The following is a 21,515-nucleotide window of genomic DNA, read 5'->3' on the forward strand; positions in this document are numbered from 1 at the left end:
GTTTATGGAATAAGAACAACAGAACCTGTGGACACATGTGTTTATCTTCACAGTGTGGAGGCTTTGGTGCAGGTGCATCAGGTACCGCAGGTCCTTCTGCTGCTGTCAGGCTGCACAACCAGCTCTGCTCCCAGTAGACCACATGACACATGACAATAATAACATGACAATAATAACATGACAATAATAACATGACACTAATAACATGACAACAAAAACCTGTGCAATACATTACACATTACACTGTGCAATAATAGTTAAAAATAGTTAAAATAGTTGTTGTTTTTTCTCTGTCTGTAAATATAATATTTCAGTTATTGTTGTTTTTTCTACTGTTTTTTTTTAATTGCTTATTTATAATACTTGTTTTTTCTTATTTTTCATTTATTTTTATCTTGTCTTCTTCTACTATGTCTCTTGTGTGCACTTTACTCTCTGCTGCTGTAAGCCTGCACATTTCTAATAAAGGATTATCTTATCTTATCTTATCTTATCTTATCAGTTTACATGGATATGCCAAATGGAACCAGTTTGGTGTTGTACTGGTCTGTCCGCCTCCCAGTCTGGGCGGTGGGAGGGGTGATGGTGATGATGATGATGGTGATGATGGTGATGATGATGATGGTGATCGTGATAATGATGATGATGATGATGGTGATGATGATGTGATGATGATGATGATGATGATGATGGTGATGATGATGATGGAACTCCTGTCACACACACGTCGTACAGCAACAATAATATTTGGAGAGTTACAAGTGGCTGCGGTCTGCAGCGCAAACAGAGACGCATGACCAATGAGCTCTCTCTCTCTCTCTCTCTCTCTCTCTCTCTCTCTCTCTCTCTCTCTCTCTCTCTCCCTCTCAGATGCCTATAGTCTGTGGTGTGGAGGTGCTGGATGGGAGCGGAGCTGGACGGATGCTTAGCTCTCTGAAGGGACGCACCGTGCCATTACGCACAGCTTCTCCATTACGCACAGCTTCTCCATTACGCACAGCTTCTCCAGCTTCTCCAGCAGCTTCTCCAGCAGCAGCCATGTCTCCACTCTTTCCTTCTCTCATTGTTCTCACAGAGCTGCTGCTGTGTGTTAGACTAACACTCTGCGTGGAGGTGGATCTCTGCACACCTGTGCGTGTGGATCAGCACAAGCAGGAGAAGCATCTGCAGCAGCGCAGACAGGTGGTTTTTAGATTAAGTGCCTTCAGAGAGGACTTCCACCTCCACCTGGAGCCAGATGCCAGCTTCCTCGCTCCGGGCGGCTCCTCTGCAGACCTGCGGGACTGCTTCTACTCCGGGACCGTCAACGCGGAGCCGGACTCCTTCGCCGCGCTCAGCCTGTGCAAAGGTCTCCAGGGGGGGTTCTCCTACAACGGCATGGAGTATTTCATCAGGAGGACCAAGGCAGGAGATGCTGGGTATGGAGGCTCTGCCAACGGGACGCACGTCATCCGCCGCCGGACGCACAATGAGCACTCAGGTGCCAACTCCACCAGCAGGTGTGGAGTAGCACCTGATGGCCACTTCAACGTGTCCCTGGAGAAGTACAAGCACCTGAGCGGGCTGGAGGTGGATGGCTTGGCTGAGAGCGTGTTGAGGACCCTGGGGAGGACCAAGAGGTTCGCCTCCATCCCCAGGTTCGTGGAGGTGCTGGTGGTGGCAGATGAATCTATGGCCACATTCCATGGGGACGACCTGAAGCATTACCTGCTGACCCTGATGTCAGTGGCGGCCAGGCTGTACAAGCACCCCAGCATCCTGAACTCCATCAACGTGGTGGTGGTGGGCTTCGTGGTGATAACCGAGGCCGACAAGGGACCAAAGGTTTCCACCAATGCAGCGCTGACTCTGCGAAACTTCTGCTCCTGGCAGAAGAAGCTGAACAAACACAACGACAAGCACCCGGAGTACTGGGACACGGCCATCCTGTTCACCAAGCAGGTAGGCAGCTCACACTGGTGGTGGAGAGAGTGGGATAGAAAATGCTGCAGTGGTGCACAACTTGTGCTTGGATGGGTTGTGAGAAAATTGTCCAACTCCTGTTCTGAAAAGTGAAGAAAATGCTTCATGTGTTAAAGCTGCATTCTCTCTCCTGTCCACCAGGGGGCGACTCCTCTGGTTGTATAGAAGTCTATGAGAAAATGACTCTACTTCTCTCTTGATTTATTCCCTCAGTAAACATTGTAAACATGAGTTTATGGTCTCAATCTCTAGTTTCAAGTCTTCTTCAATACAGCATGATGTTCATTTAGTAAATGATGCTCCATTTAGAGTCAAACAGACCATAAAGCAGGGGATGCTTTAGGGCGGGGCTACACACTGATTGACAGGTCGACACCAGAGACACTACATCTACTTGTCAGTCCTCTGCACTCCATATATGGTCACTTCCTGTTCACTGGTTGCTAAAAAAAACAAGATGGCCTCAAAACTGTCCACCAACCATTGGGTGATATCACAATGACATCTACGTCTGATGCCAGTCTATGGCACAGACCTTTAAACGCCTGTATAACATGCTTGTAGTCATTTGATTGGCTTTAGTAAAATACATATTAACTGTCACCATGTTCAGTTATGCATCCATTAACCTGTGTGCTGCTGACTACACAGCCCTGCTATAGACTTCCTTTAGTTCAATGAGTCACTGGAAAGAGCCGCTGAGCCAGCTCTTTCCATGAAACACCTCACTGCTGTCTGCTTCTACAGAATGAGAACTGGGGCACTATCTAACCGCGAAGGCACCTTCACAACGATCACAACGTCTTTATAAGAATCCAAACTCCTTCTTCATTCGTTGGAGCTGATTGGACGCCATCTGAAGCGCTCGGTCTGGCTGCATCGGTAATGCCTGCTTTCCATTAGGTCCAGTTTGGTTTGCTCCTTGACTGCATAGGAACATGTAAAATCCCTTCAAGGAGGAAACTTGACTTTAAAAAATCACCCCAAGATCCCCTTATTTACACTGAGGCTAATTATATGCAGGAAAGTCCAGGTCCAGCGTTGTTGTCCTTGTAGGGCACAATGGGTGCAGCTGCTGAGATGGAAAAAGTCTTGTCATAGGTTATTTTAGAGAGAAAGTGGTGTTGAATACATATGGCTGGCAGAGGGTGCTTCTGGCACTGGCTGGGCCTCATCGTAACACTGGGTCAACAAGTTCACCGTCCACTATGTGTTTGTTTTTACTCTGAACAAAGTGGTTTTGATGGAACACAGAGAAACAGAGACTAAATCACTTTTAGGTAATGGTAACTATCTTCTGAATAACCATGGAGTAAGAACACATTTCACTAAAATGAATTGTTCCAGTGGAAAGAGGATCATAACTCCTCCTGATTAACAGACTACGGCCATGCAAGCAGCTGAGGAGGAGTGACGTAGAGACCTGTCAATCAGTGTGTAGCCCCGCCCTAAAGCATCCCCTGCTTTATGGTCTGTTTGACTCTAAATGGAGCATCATTTACTAAATGAACATCATGCTGTATTGAAGAAGACTTGAAACTAGAGATTGAGACCATAAACTCATGTTTACAATGTTTACTGAGGGAATAAATCAAGAGAGAAGTAGAGTCATTTTCTCATAGACAACCAGAGGAGTATCATATGGCAGTATTTGATCACAAACAGAAGCTCTTAATTAATTGAAAATCTGACTAAATGAAGGCGATAGATGAGAATTTAATATAATAATATATCGTCATTTATATTGATGAGATATGAATCAACCTTTTTTTTGGGATAGACTTTGACCATATCGCCTGACACTAATTCAGAGGAGGTTGATTTAATGGATCCTGAGGGAAACATAAATGTCTGTACCAAATCTCATGGCAATACATCCAACAGTTGTCAAGACATATCACCCTCAAAAATAGGGCTATGGGATCAACAGAATTGTTAGGATTCATCCTCTGGGGCTCACGAGTGTCCGTATAAAATGTCAGGGCTATCTATCAAATAGCTGTTGAGATATTTCTGACTGGACCAAAGCCATCCTTACAAAGTTAATCCCTCAACTCAAAAACTGGCAGAAATAGTTATTGGGGGAAGAGTTGGTTGTCGGTGCAGGTGGAACTCATCTTGAGCCTCCTAACTTCTCCTCTTCCCTCTTTAACTAAACAGCAAGAGGAAACTTTGGTGGGCTTTCTCCCCTGACCCTTTGCCTCAATATATTTTAAGAACAGAGCAGCAATAAACAAACCACAGTCCCATGTGCTTTGTGTTAGTGCTCTTCAAGGTCTGCTCATTCTGTAGCTCAAAGCACAACCACACAAAACAAGACTCGAGTCCAATCTGATTGATATAGATTTCTATGAAATAAAAAGTAAAAACCACCTGTTGTGTCTCCAGGATCTCTGCGGGGCCACGACCTGTGACACGCTGGGGATGGCTGACGTCGGGACCATGTGTGACCCGAAGAGGAGCTGCTCCGTCATCGAAGACGACGGTTTACCCTCCGCTTTCACAACGGCTCATGAACTTGGTGAGCAAGTTGTGATTTCAGGGGACTGAACACCCACATTATGCATTTTAGACGCTAAAGGACATTTGTCCTCCAACACAGTCTCACGGCCGTTTGTGAATTAGTCACGAAATGAAATCTACTGGTTTTGTGAACAGAGAGTCTGTTTTTTTTTGTGCCCCACAACTTCTTTTACAATAAAACATTATGGTAAAAACAATAATTAGGTTCAGGCAACAAAACCAACAGCTAGGTTTAGGCAACAAAGCCACCAACAGCTAGGTTTAGGCAACAAAGCCACCAACAGTTGGTTTAGGCAACAAAGCCAACAGCTAGGTTTAGGCGACAAAACCACCAACAGTTGGTTTAGGCAACAAAGCCAACAGCTAGGTTTAGGCAACTAACCCAAATATGGTAAACTGCAATGATTCTGCGCTGGGTACTCAGAGTGATATATGCTTACGAGCTGCGTATAACCTGAGCTTTCAATGTCAAAGGAATTCTGCAGCGAGGTTTGACGAACGCATCATCAGTGCAGAAACTGGCCCAGCCTCAGGGTTTCTGTAACGTTCATGATGGTCTACATGGCTGTGGTTCTCAGTCCTGGTCCCAGAGCAATTCCAATCCTAGCAGCTACTTAATATCGTTCACCTGATGCTCAGTTTGTAAATCACTCTGTGATTAGTCAGGACACAATCAAAACCAGCAGGTCTCTGGAACGAGGTTGAAATCTATTCTTGTTCAACTTCACAGCTGCACAACATAACTCTGCACTCTGTCAGCTGCAAACGGGGAAGTGAGAGATAACAGTTAGAAAAAATCTGACAGCATAAATTATTGCTCATGATAACATTATGATAACAAATTGTAATAAAATAATAACCCTTATCTTTAACATTCCAGTTGGTCCCTGATGCTTTTGTGAAAAAGAGAATTCAAGCAAAAGGGAAGTAGAAGGACAGAACCCTCACTGTTCTTTAGGAGACACTTCAGGCTAAAATGTCCGATCTTCTATAAGAGTATGGTATGCTGCACAGCGTGTTTGAGCACACACTCATGCCTATAATCTGCCATATTAAGAATGAATTGTGGCAGTTGGTGTTGAAATGGGATAGTTATTTTGGGAAATATTCTTATTTGTTGTTGAAACCAATCTCAAATATATGTGCACAGTTGATAACTTATTTGGACTGAGGAGGAGTGACGTAGAGAGGCTGTGTATGGCCCACAAGTATTATGCTAAGCTAGGCTAACCGCATCATGGCTACAATGCTGAACTATTCTTTTCAATTTAAAATAACAGTTTCTAAAGTCCTTGGTAAATATATCTTAAATGACCTTATATTGACTGAAGATTAGCTCTTTCGGGGTGAGGGGAAGGGGGAATCTACAGCGTTGCAATTCTTCCTCTATTAGTCTGTAATTCAGGCTGATATTATGTTAGCAGTTTAACCCCAAACTCCCCCTATTTCAGCTTTAAATGACCCCTTTAGTCTGTGAAAATAAATGTCAAAGCAGCTGTAGTTGAACACTGCTTATCCTGCCTTTTCAATACAACTTAATAGGGTGGTATTAGTCTTTTAAACTGTAGTTTGACAAACTGTCTAGTTAAGGCAAATCCTATTCATAATAAAAGTTGCATTTCTTTTTCTTTTTTTCAAATTATAATCAGTGGTTGAGGCTTTAAAAGAAGCAAGACTCCTGAAACCAGATGCACAAGTAACTCCTGAGGCCCCCAGAGAGGAATTGGTTTACACTGTCCTCATATATGTTAAGTAATTTCCTCCCAAAATGGTCCTGTCTCATGATTGAAAACACAGTTTTTATTTTTTTGGAAGGTACTTCATGTTCGTATTTAGGGAGTGAAATGATTTCCTTGGGAACTAAATTCCCCCGTCAGGCCCTGGTTCAGAACATGGATTTATGCCACGCTGTATGTTCCCATGCATAACTGCATTCCTGTCTGCTATGACATCAGCTTCAAATCAGTCCAGTTGGCTTTGCCTCATTCTTACATTTGTGTTGAGGTGTCTGGTATAAAGCTGCTCTGCTTTGTTAATCACCTTAGACAAACCTGTTAAATCATTGGTTCGATCTTGTTTTCTTCATCTCAGAAACATTTTAAGAATTTTTTCTTTTCTCCCAAAACTCTTTCTCTGGAAAACGTCATCCACGCCTTCATAACTAGTGGATTAAATAACTGTAACTCCCTGTTCTCTGGCGAAAAGAAAATCCCAAACTCTGCAGCTATGACTAGGACTCAAGCATTATCACATCTCACTGTTCCTCCCTTACTTTCACTGGGTACCTGTTTCTTTTAGGATTGATTTTAAGATATCATTGATTATGTCAAAGCCCTGAGAGACCTTGTCCCACGTTATCAATCAGATCTCTTCCTGCCCATTTACCCTGAGATCCTCGGATGGGTCGTTCCTTGTTGTTCAATGGACCTGGCTCTTACATAACTTAGGAACGGTCTTCAAAACTGCGTAGTGGTTATATGGTAGTGGTTTTCCAAACAGTTCAATACAGTTTTCCTAAACCTAACTGTTGGTTTTGTTGTCTAAACCTAACTGTTGGTTTTGTTGTCTAAACCTAACTGTTGGTTTTGTTGTCTAAACCTAACTGTTGGTTTTGTTGTCTAAACTTAACTTTTGTTTTTACTACTTAAAAACTACTTGACTCTAAAAACCTTCTGTCTCCCCCCCCACTCCCTTCGTCCCTCAGGCCACGTCTTCAACATGCCCCATGACAATGTGAAGGCATGTGAGGAGGTATTTGGGAAACTGAAGGACAACCACATGATGTCTCCCACACTGATTCAGATCGACAGGAGCCGGCCCTGGTCCGTGTGCAGCGCCGCCATCATTACCGAGTTCCTGGACAGAGGTCATGGTTAGTAAACACTTCCTGTACACGTCTCTGGACTCGCTAATTCTGTCCAGGCTTCCTGCTTTCAGCTGGTTGTAATCTAATTGTGCCCACACAAAGAAAGACCTTGGCTTTATTTGGCCAAGGTTAAATGTGTCATTTCGATATCAGCTTGAACTTGGAAGTGATCACATATACTTATTTTATGTTTTACTCTGATATTAACAAATATTAGTGTTATTTTATCTAGGTTTTTTAAACATACAGTATTTATTTCGATAAAAAGTAGTTTTTTTTCTTTTGTATATTCTTGAGTTTCTTTTTTTACAATTCGTGCCTAATCCTCACCAAATGTCAATGCAGTTATATGTTGGGTCAACTCTTTAAAGTACACGTAACAGTATATAACACAGTGCAATCCAATAGAGGACAAAACATGATAACAGCATAATATCAACTAATCTAACACCATGTATAAGACTTTTGTAGCAAAATGGGACTTCAACTGCATTTAGTTGCACAACTCTGTTATACAATGACAATAAATAACCTTGTAAACGAGATGTCCAATATATTATTTCAATGGTCTAGGCAAGTTTAATCAATATCTGTGAACATGAGATGCTCTCTCTCAAAACCAGACACCAGAGAAGGAAGTATAAAGTATCAAGTATAACGTGGAGCTGCTCCATAGACAATGAATGGGAGATTGATTTTGTGTTTTCATTTTTATACCCAGATGAGTTTTATTCTCTCCAAGTGTTCTCAGCTGTGAAACAGAAAATGTACTTTATTACCAGAAAATTCACCTGGCTGCTCTCAGTGTCATCCATAACATCTTTAATTCCCTGTCCAGTTTGCTTTTACACACTTTATACTTTATATGACACACATTTGAGTTTTGGATTTGTAAGAGAGTTTTTGATGTTTACTAAAAATCAAGGACTGTCTTAGACAATAGGAATATCTATTATTTATTTCTATGAACAAATCCCTTTTATATGTGTCAGTCACTGTGGAATGTGGTTGCGATCAACTGTAGTGATGTTCCCTTCTCAGCTCTGCAGAGTGTTTTAGCTTAGTTCAGCTCATTGTTTTGGTTCTCTGGCCCACAACTTCAATGTCTTGGCTCAGTAATACCATCTTTGTTTCTTGCCACAGCAGGCAGCGTTTTTAATCAAAAAAAGCTCAGATAAACCCACTGTACTAAACAGAAGTCAGATTAAGTTAGTGATTATCTGGCAAACAAAGGGGAACGTTTAGCAGATTTTCAACGTTGGAGCTGATGAGGACCAAATCAGATGGTCAATGTGACTGACATTCAGCCGGTGGCCAGAAACACAACAGGCCTGGCCTGGACACACATATGTGGACACAGCGTTTGGTTGGTGTATGCCACTGTTTGTTGGTGTATGCCACTGTTTGGTTGGTGTATGCCACTGTTTGTTGGTGTATGCCACTGCTTGGTTGGTGGCTGCCAACGTGTGGTTGGTTGACGCTAATGTTTGACTTGTGGACACTAATGTTTGGTTGGTGGTCGCCAACGTTTGACTGGTGGACACTAACGTTTGGTTGGTGGACGACAACGTTTCACTTGTGGAGGCCAACAATTGACTGGTGGGCACCAACGTTTGACTGGTGGACGATAACATTTGGTTGGTGGATGCCAACGTTTGACTGGTGGGTTCCAACGTTTGGTTGGTGGACATCAACCACATCCTTTATATCCTTCATATCCATCTTTTACATCCTATATATCTGGATGTTGTCACATAAAGTACCTATTGTACAGTGGTAGATGAGAGCAGAATGAAAATAGTTTTCCTAAATACCAAATGTCAGATTTGTGAGACATAAAGGGAGCATTTAATTATAGAACTGGCACATACCAGATTCTCACTAGCTTTGACAGAAATGCGAAACACTTTGTGGCAGAATTACAGTGGAGTGCAATAAACGGAAGAAGTGTATCCGAGGAAGTATTTTTCCATGAGATGTAATTTCATATGCAGATGATGACAGAGTATCAACTTCCACTATCCACATTCAATACAACATTCCTAAGTGGATTAATACATCACTCTGCTTTTTCTCCTCAGCGGCTCTTTAACGTCAAGTCTTTTTCTGTTTGTGTGTAAGCTCCACTTACTGTAACAAGCAAATGAGCATCCACTAAGTGTAACACCTCTGTCTTTTCTACATTAGTCATCTGGCTAATCTAAACACTATGTGGTGCCTGTATTGTCTCATATACACATCTTGCAGTCTGGCTTTATGCAGATTGAAGACAAAGTTACTGAACATTCAGTTCCAACAGTTTTAAGCTCATTCATGAGCGTTCCTTTAATGATGTAATCCATCGTTTTGTAGTGCTGCAGCCTTGCACAACCTTTAGTCAACATTACCGTACATGGACTAACCAGAGCACCCTTCTAATGCGCAACAGTTTGAAAGAGCAAAATTCATTCTGACTGGGCTGTGTTTTTGGGTTGGATTGTTTTTAAAAATCTAACGTACTTTTGTTGGTTCCTCAAGATTACCAACCCAAGCTTTAACATTATTTAAAATGTATGGATGAGTGAATGACTGTGTACGCAAGTGTAGGAAATATTTGGTTAGCCACAAATCTATTTTCAGCATTTCAGAATATGAAGCACAAAATATCGTGGTAAGAGATTTAATTGTTTTATTTCTCCTTAAAGCTGCATTCAATTATTTATTGACCACATGGCTGCAGTGCAACAAGCTGTAAACAAAACATTAAATTAGTACCACATTGTTAAGTTGATATGGCAAATGTGTTAGCAAACAGTTTATTTACTATTTATACATTGGTCTAAATAAATGTGTAAATAGTAGCAGCACACAGAGTAACAGTGGCAATCGTGTTTCTGTCCACCAAAAACATCGGCATGATGTTCACTTTTCCTTTAGCTACTGTAGGTTTTGGTCTCCCACAGCTCCTGAGGGAAGTATCTGGGTCTTTACCACCTGCAGGTTTACTTTTTGGTGCTGGACATGAAGCGTAAAGCCGGTGTATAAGCTTTCGCGCTGAAATCAGCTGCCTGCTGCTGGAAACCAGTTGCAGTAAAGTAAAGTGGCGAGCCTGAAACCAAAACAATGAGCTGAAAAAAGCACAAACGCTCTGTAGAGCCGAGAGAAACTGTGACAATTCTCTGAGGGCTCGTCAAGCAAAACCTTTTATATTAAATACAAAAATATAATATGAGTGCATTTCAAGTTTTTAAAGTGAATGTTTTAAAGTGAATGCATCTGGTCTGATTGGTCTTAATATTGCTGGTTTGTGTCTTTAGGAGACTGTCTGCTGGACCAGCCTCAGAAGCAGCTGTCTCTCTCAGACAACCTGCCCGGTTCCAGCTACAGCCTGCACCGACAGTGTGAGCTGGCCTTCGGACCCGGCTCCAAGCCCTGCCCGTACATGCAGCCCTGCTCCAAGCTGTGGTGCACCGGGAAGGCCCGTGGCCAGCTGGTCTGCCAGACCCGACACTTCCCCTGGGCGGACGGCACCGGCTGTGGCAACGGCAAGGTCTGCTACCGCGGAGCGTGCACGGATAAGAACAACACCATGCAGGTCAAGGTGAGAGAGTGCGGAGAGCGAGCCCTGTCCTGATGGGTGTTTTTTATTACCGATTGTTGAACCTTTGTGCCTGTTGTTCTTTTGTTCTAGGTGGATGGCCGGTGGGGTAAGTGGGGAGCGTTCGGAGGTTGCTCCCGGAGTTGTGGTGGAGGAGTTCAGCTGGCCAAGAGGGAGTGTGACAACCCCGTTCCTGAGAATGGAGGCAAATACTGCTACGGCCTTCGCATCAAATATCGCTCCTGTAACCTCAACTCTTGTCCTGACACAGGTACACTCGTCTCTGTTTGAGTACTTTCACACAGGAAGACACACGCTAAGGGCTGAGACCATTCACCAAACATGTTCCCCAAACACTGATTGTCAAATTAGCTTTGAAGAAGTTGAAGCAACCAAAAACAAGTTAGCAAAATTGTAAGGAATACATTAAACTGTGTGTTTATTGGTCCTAATATAAGCTGCCAAAACAGCTCCCTACTTTCCAATCTATAGACCCTTTAACAGCCAACAATCATCTCAAATAAGCGTGTCCATGTTGTCAGTTTTAGTGTTGTTTTGCCTCAGCCATCCAGACATTTAATCAAGCTTTAAACATTCAATTAAAACTGTTAAAACTGTCTGGTTGTTGCATGTTCCCTTGTTGGAATCGATATTCAAAAAATGGACTAAAATTCTACAGAGTTGGCACACTGGCAGCATCTACGGCTGCACGCTTTTAAAATCGTCTTTGTAAGTTCATCTTTGTAATGCACACATGTGGTAGTTGTCAATCTAATGGGAGGTTGTTTTTTTCCCCGTCTCAAGTTAAGAGTTTCCGTGAGGAGCAGTGTGAGGCGTTCAATGGTTTGAACCTGAACACCAACAGGCTGGGTTCCACTGTGGTTTGGGTTCCTAAATATTCGGGCATCTCTCCCAAAGACAAATGCAAGCTTATCTGCCGCGCTAACGGGACTGGCTACTTCTACGTACTCGCTCCAAAGGTATGTAACTGATTTTATATGTTAACTGTTACTCAGACTGACCACAGCATCAAATCTGTTTAAGCAATGCACTTTTTTGTAATCCTAGAAAAAATGGAATAAATTCAAGAACATAGATTATATTTATCAGACAACCCCAGGGGTACGCTGCATTAGTAAAGTATAGAAAATACTTCTAGCTAAATGAACTATTGACTACTTCCAATGGAGGCCGATTTGAGTCTGATAATTGCCGGCTGCAGACGGTACGTAGAGCAATGCTTAGATGTCTAAAAACCCATAGATGGTATACAAGAAGAGGATGTTGTCATCATGATGTTCTGCGTTTTTGAAGCATCGAGTTTCATGCTGCATCGATGGCATTTTGGCCATCGCCATCTTGGTTTTATTGACCGTGTTTGGACTGTGAAGGAGTGACGTGTCAATCACAGTAAGCCCGCCCTAAAGCATCCCCTGCTTTATGGTCTGTTTGACTCTAAATGGAGCATCATTTACTAAATGAACATCATGCTGTATTGAAGAAGACTTGAAACTAGAGATTGAGACCATAAACTCATGTTTACAATGTTTACTGAGGGAATAAATCAAGAGAGAAGTAGAGTCATTTTCTCATAGACTTCTATACAACCAGAGGAGTCGCCCCCTGATGGACAGGAGAGAGAATGCAGGTTTTAGACACTTCATCATTGGCTTACATTTCTGAACCGGAGGTTGCTGCCTAGACGTGTTTAATACTGTGAGCTAAGTGGGTATCAACTGTTGTAGTCTCTAATGCAATCTGAACTCCTTGTCACTGAACACCTCGTCGTGAGTCAAAAGCCCACAGGGGTTATTGTTGAAACATTTATAGAAGCAGCTCTCTGTTCACGAAGGCTTGGCTTGTCACTGTCCAGTGTGATTTGTTCCCTATTCCTCAGTGAGAAGTGATGTGTTGATGTCTTTATAGAGAGCTGTGAGAGTGATGAGAAAAGGGAAACATGCAGGGACAGTATCAGCTCACAGCTGTGGATTGTCAGCAACTATTTATGCAACCAGAAAAGAAACAAGGCTGTAGCACAGTGCTAGCCAACATCTCGTTTACACTAAAGGACACTGTACACTCCCTCTGGTGATACTTTCTATTTATGAAGCTCTTTGGCTCATTATGTTTGTTTAGTCAGAAGAGTGAAGTATGTAAATAGAAGATGATACTGTATATGTGGGAAGTCTCGCTCTTTCCATCCCTCTTGTTGTTGCTGTTGCTTACATATCATGAACCTTAACATGTAATGTCTCTAAACCCTGCAGGTTGTTGATGGGACGCCCTGCTCTCCTGACACCTCGGCCGTGTGTGTTCAAGGAAAATGCATCAAGGCGGGCTGCGATGGCAAGCTGGACTCTAGCAGGAAGTATGACAAGTGCGGCGTATGTGGCGGTGACAACCAGGGCTGCAAGAAGGTCTCGGGAATGTTCACCAAACCTGCGTAAGTAGCACGTCAGCACACGCCCTGCTGTTCTTTAGTGTCGCGTATAGGTCACTGTAGAGGTCAGTGAAGAGGTCAACTTTATGTCGCCGTGAGCAGGTTTGCAGTGGAGATTTTTTGCTAAATGTTTGTTACCGAAAAGGAAGAGATAACTTCATGCTTCACTCTCAACAATCGAAGCCAACGTGGTATCTCTGTAGCCGCCACGTAGCCTCCGGATGTACAGTGTAGCCTCTTAAACTATTACGCTTTAGGAATATTCTAGAGGTATAAATGGACAACACTTAGGTCATACGTTGGCAGAATGTCCTATAAGTATGCAGTGATTCCCAATATATTCATGGAAATAAATCAGCTTTATTCAAAACACTAGTGAGAAATGGTTTGAGGAAATTTTAGCTGACTATATCTGGCTCCATAGTAATTCCCATACGTTATTTACAAGGTCTAATGCTGTGTTCACACCAATCTTCGGCAAGGAATTTGCGTGACGCTGTGTCGCGAAAGCGTTGAGGTTCTAGAGACCAGACGCAATTATGTGTAAAAAAGTATGTGTATAAACCATACTGTACAAACAATAACTTTCAAAGCATGAATTTATTATCTAGCTTTTTTTTTTTTTTTGGGTTCATACAGCTGTAGTTAACCAGTCGACGTGTGTCTTGCTGGATACAGTGAATGCAGCTTGGTAAAATTTCCACAGAGCCTCCAGATGATGTTATGAACCCAGACAAGATTTCCACAGTGGTTATATCAGCCATGATTGATGAAACTGTTGTCTACACATAGAAAGCCTCCCGCTGTTCTCCCGCGCATCTAGTGACTGGAAGTGACTGGAATAAATCAAGTGCCACAGAGAGTCAAATGTGACGCCCCCAAATGCTTGGGGTTCAGAGGGTTAAGCTCAACTGATGAGAGGTTAAAGTGATGTAGCCGTAGTGGGCGGGGGCTGTGGCAGTCGATGTGTCCTTGGGCAAGACACTTAACCCCAAGTTGCTCCTGAAGGCCATCGGTGTGGACTGGATGATGAATGTTAGTTAGAGTCTGATGGTGGCACCTTGATGGTAGCCTGTCATCAGGGTGTGAATGGGTGAATGATATGTAATATACTACTGACTGTAAGTCGCTTTGGATAAAAGCGTCTGCTAAATGACTGTAATGTAATGTAATGTAATGTGGTATGGGTTGTATCGGTCTAGTATCGTGAGTATGAGTACATTAGCACGGTATTGGGCCCTAGACATCCCGAGTCTCTTGAATCCTTTACATTGAGCATTTAAACCATACATGAAGTTACATTTACATCCGTCGTCTTGAAAGACTAACCAGTGTCCAGTCAGCATCATTCATGCTCTACATCTCCTCACTTTGTCTTTTCAGCCATGGCTACAACTTCGTGGCGATGCTGCCCATCGGAGCTTCCAACATCGACGTGCGTCAGCGCGGCTACCGAGGGATGGTCAGCGACGAGAACTACCTCGCGGTCAAGAATCGCCACGGCAAGTACCTGCTGAACGGCAACTACGTGGTGTCGGCGGTGGAGCGCGACCTGCTGGTGAAGGGCAGCTTGCTGCGCTACAGCGGCACCTCCACATCCGTGGAGATTCTTCAGGCCGTCCGGCCGCTGCAGGAGCCTCTGACTGTGGAGGTGCTGTCTGTGGGGAAGATGACTCCTCCAAGGGTGCGCTACTCCTTCTACATCGCCAAGGAGAGCAAGGAGGAGAGGACCCTGCGGAAAGAGGAGAGGAGCCACACGGCGCATAACAGCGTCCTGGCAGACAGCAATAGGGTGGAGGCTAAGAAGCAGATGATGGGTAAGAGGCCCCTCAGTCACTGGGTGACAGGAAGTTGGGATTCGTGCACAGTGACTTGTGGGAACGGTCTGCAGAAGAGGCCGGTGCACTGCCAGAGCGTGGAGGGGCGTCCGGTGTTGGACTGTGATGGCGCAGACAGGCCTGTAGCGCTGCGATCGTGTGGGGATCCATGTCCCATGTGGGACGTCGGGGCCTGGTCTCACTGCTCCAAGTCCTGTGGGAGGGGCTTCAAAAGGCGGCCAGTGCGCTGCATGACCGAGACCGGCCTGAACCTACCCAGAGACCACTGCTCTGGGAGGAGGAAGCCTCAGGAGCTGGACCTCTGCAATCTGAAGCCGTGTTAAAGCAGAACAGACACAGCCCGGGGAACTTATTTTTGTCAGTCAAAGTGACGCTTTGACACAAACCTTCACGCCCAAAATCAGCGTGATAATGATCCCAAGGCTGCGTTGGTTGGAAATACTCTCCAACGCTGCCTGAAGGGGCGTCTGCTACACCGAAGAAAGCCAACAGAGACGGAGAGGGTCTCCCTCTATTGTTTGAAAGAGACAGACATCTGTTTGGACAGAAGCTGTTTTTTTGTGAACTGTCAAACCATCCGCCTCAGGTTTGACTCGTGGTTGGTCTACCTCTACCAGGACAGATGCCACACTGCCTGAGCTTGTACAGAGAGTCACAGAGGAGAACAGATGCAGAGACAGCGTTCACACACATCTGCACACAGACACTGTTTATTGGTATTGTTACCTGCATGGGATGACATAGCGAAAGCAAAAGATAACCGAAAGTCCAGGACAAAACAGAGGAAGCGTTGTGAGGTATAACCTCAGAATCTCATCTGTGAATTGACATTTTTCACTGAAGAACTTCTGAAAATGTGAAACACAGTACTGTATCACTCATGCAACATTCAAGACCAGATAGGTCGGTGCAGTTTCATTGTTTTGTTGTATTTGTTCTTAATTCAGTGTTACTGGCAGTAGTCTGGTGTAGAATGATCTAGGGCTGCAACAACTAATCAATCAAATTGATTATAAAAATTGTTGGCAACCAATTTGGTTATTGATTAGTTGGAACTATCTAACAATGCACGTAACATCTCCTTGGGGAGAGTTAACCAGCCGCTGCTTGTTTAGCTCATGTGATGATTTAAGGGAAATGACGCCGTCTCCGTCTCAAAACATTTGAAAAAAGTTATAAATTGCAGCCCTAGAATAATCAAATCCAGCAGCCGAGCACACTGACAGAGTCAGATCAAAGCTTCTCAAGCTTTATATCCTTCAAAACAATAAACCCTAGGCACTTGGTCAGCTTACAATCTTTATGAATTCTTGTGACCAAAAAAGTTGAGATATTTTTATGACAGTAAATATATTTCAGAGCTAAAATGTAAGCTTATTCTATCCAGTGAATTAAGGCTGTTTCTGTGGTTCAGTCATAATCCGTGTTTGTCCGTACTGTATAAAAACCAAAACCGACCAATGCTCAGCTGTTTGTTCTATGTTGCCAAAGAATTGTAACCTTGAAAAAAGCCTTAGTACTGTGAGAGACACCTCTCTGAAAATGTTTCTGTCTGCTACAGCATGTGCTCTGTAAATCACTGTGTTCTTTGAAAACTTCTGAAACCAAAAGGGAAAAATGTATATTTTATATTGTTCGGTTTCAGGATGGCGCCCCCTAGTTTTGTAATAATTTGATGCAATCTCGTTAGCTATCAATTTATGTAGATGGGAACCATTTGATACGACCAATCAAATCTTGCATAACACAGTAACGTCAGCGTTCAACGACACAACAACGACCCAATTAGGTTTCCTGCTAAAGTTCCCTCCTTAATTTAACCTGAAAACATGAACACACAATGTATTAGTTGTTTAAAAATAAAAACCAAAGACAGTTTTAGCTGATTTGATGCTCAGTGGAAGGTCAATGTAACGGTACACAAAAGTCACGGTTAGGCAAAGGGAAAACAAAGAAAATGCAAAAAAACAAACGCTTTTGGTTCATTGATTTTGAAAATAACAAACCTTCAAAAGTTAGCCATAGTTCTTTCCTTTAAAAGTAAAGGAACTCAAATACTACCATATTGTCAATAATTCATGAATAAATAACTAAAATAAATTAAATTAAAAGGTAAATTAAATGTTTAAAGTGTCTCCAAAAGTCGTCGGCATAGAGTTTGACTTCAATACGAATACAGGTATTGTTACACCCCTAGTGGAAGGTTTCTAGGAACCAGCACAGCAACAGTATGATTACATTTAGTTTCTCCCACTGCAGGTCATATAATGCCTCATATGTACATTGATTAATAGTGTTTCAAGATTAATCCTAAAGAATAGTGCATTCAGTGCAAGGAGGCCAAAATTAGGGCGATATTGAGCCCGGCTGCTGAATTTTGTGCAAGCCGTTCCAGAGCTAAGATGCTAAAGCAAAAGAATGCGGCATCACAATAATTTAGGCATTCATAGTGCTAATTTCAAACACTGTTTTCAGGCCATTAAAATTGCTTTTTTAGGAGTATGACTTTAATATTCAGCAACAAAAAGTAAATGTTTGCTATGTTTCGCTAGATAAAAACATGTTGGCTTGTAGCCTTTCCTCAGGCTTCTGTCCTTCTGCCACAAAGCTGCTTCATCGCCTCGCCCGATCAGACATCCTGCATCATGCAAGCGTAGGTCATTATATGCACATCATTAATCTATAGTTTAATCTAAAGTTAACAATCTTTAGTGGGAAAAGGATGATCTTTTCCATGAAAAAATCCACGTTGAAATTAACAATCCACCCTGAAACACAATCAAAGACCTATTGGTGTACTTTGCATCATGGGATTGTTTTTATTCCATTGGATTACTGTTACTGCACGTCCAAAAACATCGGGTTAATATGCATGCCTAAATAGAAAACGCATCAGCAGTCTTAAAAATACTCCTTTAAATGCAAGATTTGAAGTGCGAGGGGCGTCTGTTTATACCATTTTACATGTTAACCAAATCCACTGAAAGAAAAGAATTTCAACATCTCTTGAGATCAGAACCTCAACACTTCCAATTTCACACTTCAATACATCAGACATTCCAAAATAATAGATAACCATTTGTATTGGAAGGTGGTCCTTTAAACCGGCCAACACCAAACGTCCTTCAACAGAAAATGTAATTACTTTCCAGTCTGATTCGGTTCAGAGGACCAATTCTACCATCTAAAAGATGGCTTTGTACAGTTAGTTTTCCTTTTTTTTTTTTTTACATCATGTACAGTTGATGTTGTTTTTTTTCAGTTCTGTTTTGTATTGTATACTATGTATACATTCATCTAGCTGTATAAAATAAAGTATATATAAGAATATGCTGTATTCAGGTTTTCAAGTAGTATTCAGATATTTTCAGAGAACAGGGAAATGTAACTTGCCTACTGTCAGTCTGTCCAACATAGTTGGATGACGGACTGGATGGACATCTGTTGTCTCTTGAACGCCTCCCTTTGCCCCATGCAGTCCTCCATTACATGAGATGAGACAGTCTTGATACCTTAGCTCTCCTCCAGCTGAAGCAGGACCGCAGATGAAACCCCGTTTATTCATCCACTTTGGTATTCTGCTGACTCAAGCTGGACTGTGAAAACACACCCGGTTTGGCCAGCGGCTGCCCAGTAAAGCTTGATGCATTGTGGGACAGACATCCCTCAGACCAAGGATTTGACCCATATGAAGGTCCATATTCATATCAATATTTATGGAAACAAGATGTGGATGGTTTGCACTCTACATAGATTATTGTTGGCAAGGTCAGTTAAAAACCATGAGCTCCCATGGGGCTTTACAACCGATTCTCATCCCAACTCCTCACATGACGCTCTGTCAGAACCAGACAGCAACTGAGGGTTCTCAGAAAAAAGCTAAAGCTGAAGTGTCTTAAAGTGGGCGACTCCTCTGGTTGTTTAGAAGTCTATGAGAAAATGACTCTACTTCTCTCTTGATTTATTCCCTCAGTAGGTCTGGTCTCTACCAGAGCCATAAACAGCATATCTAAGTCACTCCTCCACAGTCTAAATATGGTCACTTCTGTTTATTGGTTGCAAAAACAAGATGGCAACAGCCAAAATGCTGTAATTAAGGCTTCAAAACCGCAGTCCACAAACCAACGGTTGACTTCACAGCTACTATATCAACTCTTTATATACAATCTATAGATATGCCACTCCCCCACATTCAAAATATGGTCACTTCTGTTTACTGGTTGCAAAAAAAAGATGGCGACGGCCAAAACACCAAACTCAAAGCTTCAAAACTGCAGACTGTTGGAGGTTGTATGTCAGAGAGATGTCTGGAAAATTTGGTTGATGTTTTCAAAACTTGAACCTTATATAATGTGTTTTTCTGAAACACAAAGACAGAAGAGTCCCATTAACACCTTGGAAGGCAGCTTTGAGGATAAGATATTAAATATTTGTTGTATTGCCAACAATTGCAAAAAACAGCATTAGGTAGTCCGAACAATAAAGAAATATCCAGTCATCTTCAATTGGGATGCTCTGAGATTTTATTCACCAGCATGTGAGTTTGTAGAAGATTAAAGTGGACATGGAGGATTGTGAGTCTGAGGCCTTCATGATCAACTAAACAAAATATCCACATGCTCCAAATTCCACAAGCTCTCACCTGAGAACCACGAGCCAGTGAACCAGATGTTCTCTGTGTTTTGCTTTTATAGACGACATCCGATGGAGAAAGTTTAGTCTGTCTGTCAGTGCAGCATGTGAGGCCAGTTTGCTAAAAACACAAACACAATTTCCCCGACTTGTAAAGGCCTTCTTTTAAATGCACTGGGATCATTATCCAAAACACTGTTGTCAGCCTGAATCAAGGCAACGGTGAGGAAAACATTTCTACTTATTGCCATGGTGTACATTAGCATAAATGAAGTTGTGGTGTCTGCTTCTCCACCCACGGAAAATGAAGGTTTTTTAATTGAAACAGTCTGCAAACAGCAGTGACTCATTAGTGTTTGATCTTTTTCTTTTTGGCCGGGTTGGTAAATGTGAGCCTGGCTGTGTGTACTTTAACAAAGTCACATCTTATAAATTCTAGCTGGTTGTCCAGGAAAAGCCTCATGTGATGGGCTGAATGATTAGCTGGAGCATCTCTTTATACCTAAAAACATACATACATGCATTAAGTATCAGTCAACAATACGCCACCTCCATGCTTGAGTTTGGGACTTGGCAATATGAACAAATATATCTTTAAACGATAGAAGAATGTGAATTGTTTATATTGTTTTTATATCGGTTCAATTGCGATGTGGAAAAACAGCGGATGAACTGCGTTACCGGAATATTTATGTCTGTTGATCGACTCGTTGATGCCTACAGGCCGGAGCGGAAACAGTCTCACGAAACAAGAAGAGCTTGTAAAAAATCTTTTGCAACACACTGTTTACCACTACGGACATATTTGGAGTGCAAGGCTTTCCGTTGTCATTAACCGGCAGGACATTACTGTTTTTCTTCTTCAGACCACAGGATACAGAAATACAAACAGTAACAGATAAATAAAGTAGTTGGTGGGGAAGCTGTGCATAATCCAGATAACAAAGAGGATCAATAAATGCATATGAATGTCCATTACTTCAACATTTCAATGATACAGAATGTAAACAAAGCCGATCTAAAAGTAGAACAAAAGCTTTCTCAAACTGCTGCTCAGTTAAAGTCAGATACTTTCAGGATGTATGGTTGTGTACTCATGCAACGCCTGAAACTGAATCCGCAACTTCATCACTGTCGAGTTGAATTAGCTCTTAAACCCTAATAGCCATTTCACTGCTTCAAAGAAACACAAATACCTTTTTTTAAACTGTTAAACAATGTCAAATTCACATTCTGGCCTATGTAATCAGCCTATTCCATTCCGTGTCATAGATTCAGCAAAATATTCAAACACAAGATGGCAGTTTTAAATTGTTGCACCATCAAAATAAATGGAAAACTGCACTTTTTTTAAGGCAACTCTGCTTGTTATTTTGCCTGACGTCTTGATATTTCTGTAAACTCTGCAATCTCAATTAGACAGAAATGTGGCAAAGCAACGTGTTTATAATGACGGGTGTGGCAGGCTGGAATATGTGGAGCTGTGATTCACACACGAGTAGGTTGAAGTTAGACTCACTGTGTGATCCGGACCACGTAGACCCACGCGGAATAACTTCTTTTAGGACACTACATCAATAAAATGTGTCTGGAAATTAAATCAACCCCCATAATTCATTACTGTTTTGTTCCACTGGCCTACAACGGCTTCTTCACCCGTTCCGTCTCCTCACACCG

General features: G+C 42.4%; 1 protein-coding gene across 1 annotated transcript; it reads left to right on the top strand.

The window, feature by feature from the left end:
• The first annotated feature begins 1,038 nt into the window (after nucleotides 1-1,038).
• Nucleotides 1,039-15,538, top strand: LOC129113384 (A disintegrin and metalloproteinase with thrombospondin motifs 15-like). Its single transcript, XM_054625679.1, has 8 exons — nucleotides 1,039-1,941; nucleotides 4,351-4,483; nucleotides 7,190-7,357; nucleotides 10,648-10,931; nucleotides 11,022-11,199; nucleotides 11,733-11,908; nucleotides 13,196-13,371; nucleotides 14,752-15,538. Exons 1-8 carry the CDS (start codon nucleotides 1,039-1,041, stop codon nucleotides 15,527-15,529), a joined length of 2,796 nt encoding a protein of 931 aa, XP_054481654.1. The 3' UTR covers nucleotides 15,530-15,538.
• The last annotated feature ends 5,977 nt before the right edge of the window (nucleotides 15,539-21,515 follow it).

This window comes from Anoplopoma fimbria, chromosome 1 (assembly GCF_027596085.1).
Source record: "Anoplopoma fimbria isolate UVic2021 breed Golden Eagle Sablefish chromosome 1, Afim_UVic_2022, whole genome shotgun sequence".
In the NCBI taxonomy this organism is placed as follows: domain Eukaryota; kingdom Metazoa; phylum Chordata; class Actinopteri; order Perciformes; family Anoplopomatidae; genus Anoplopoma; species Anoplopoma fimbria.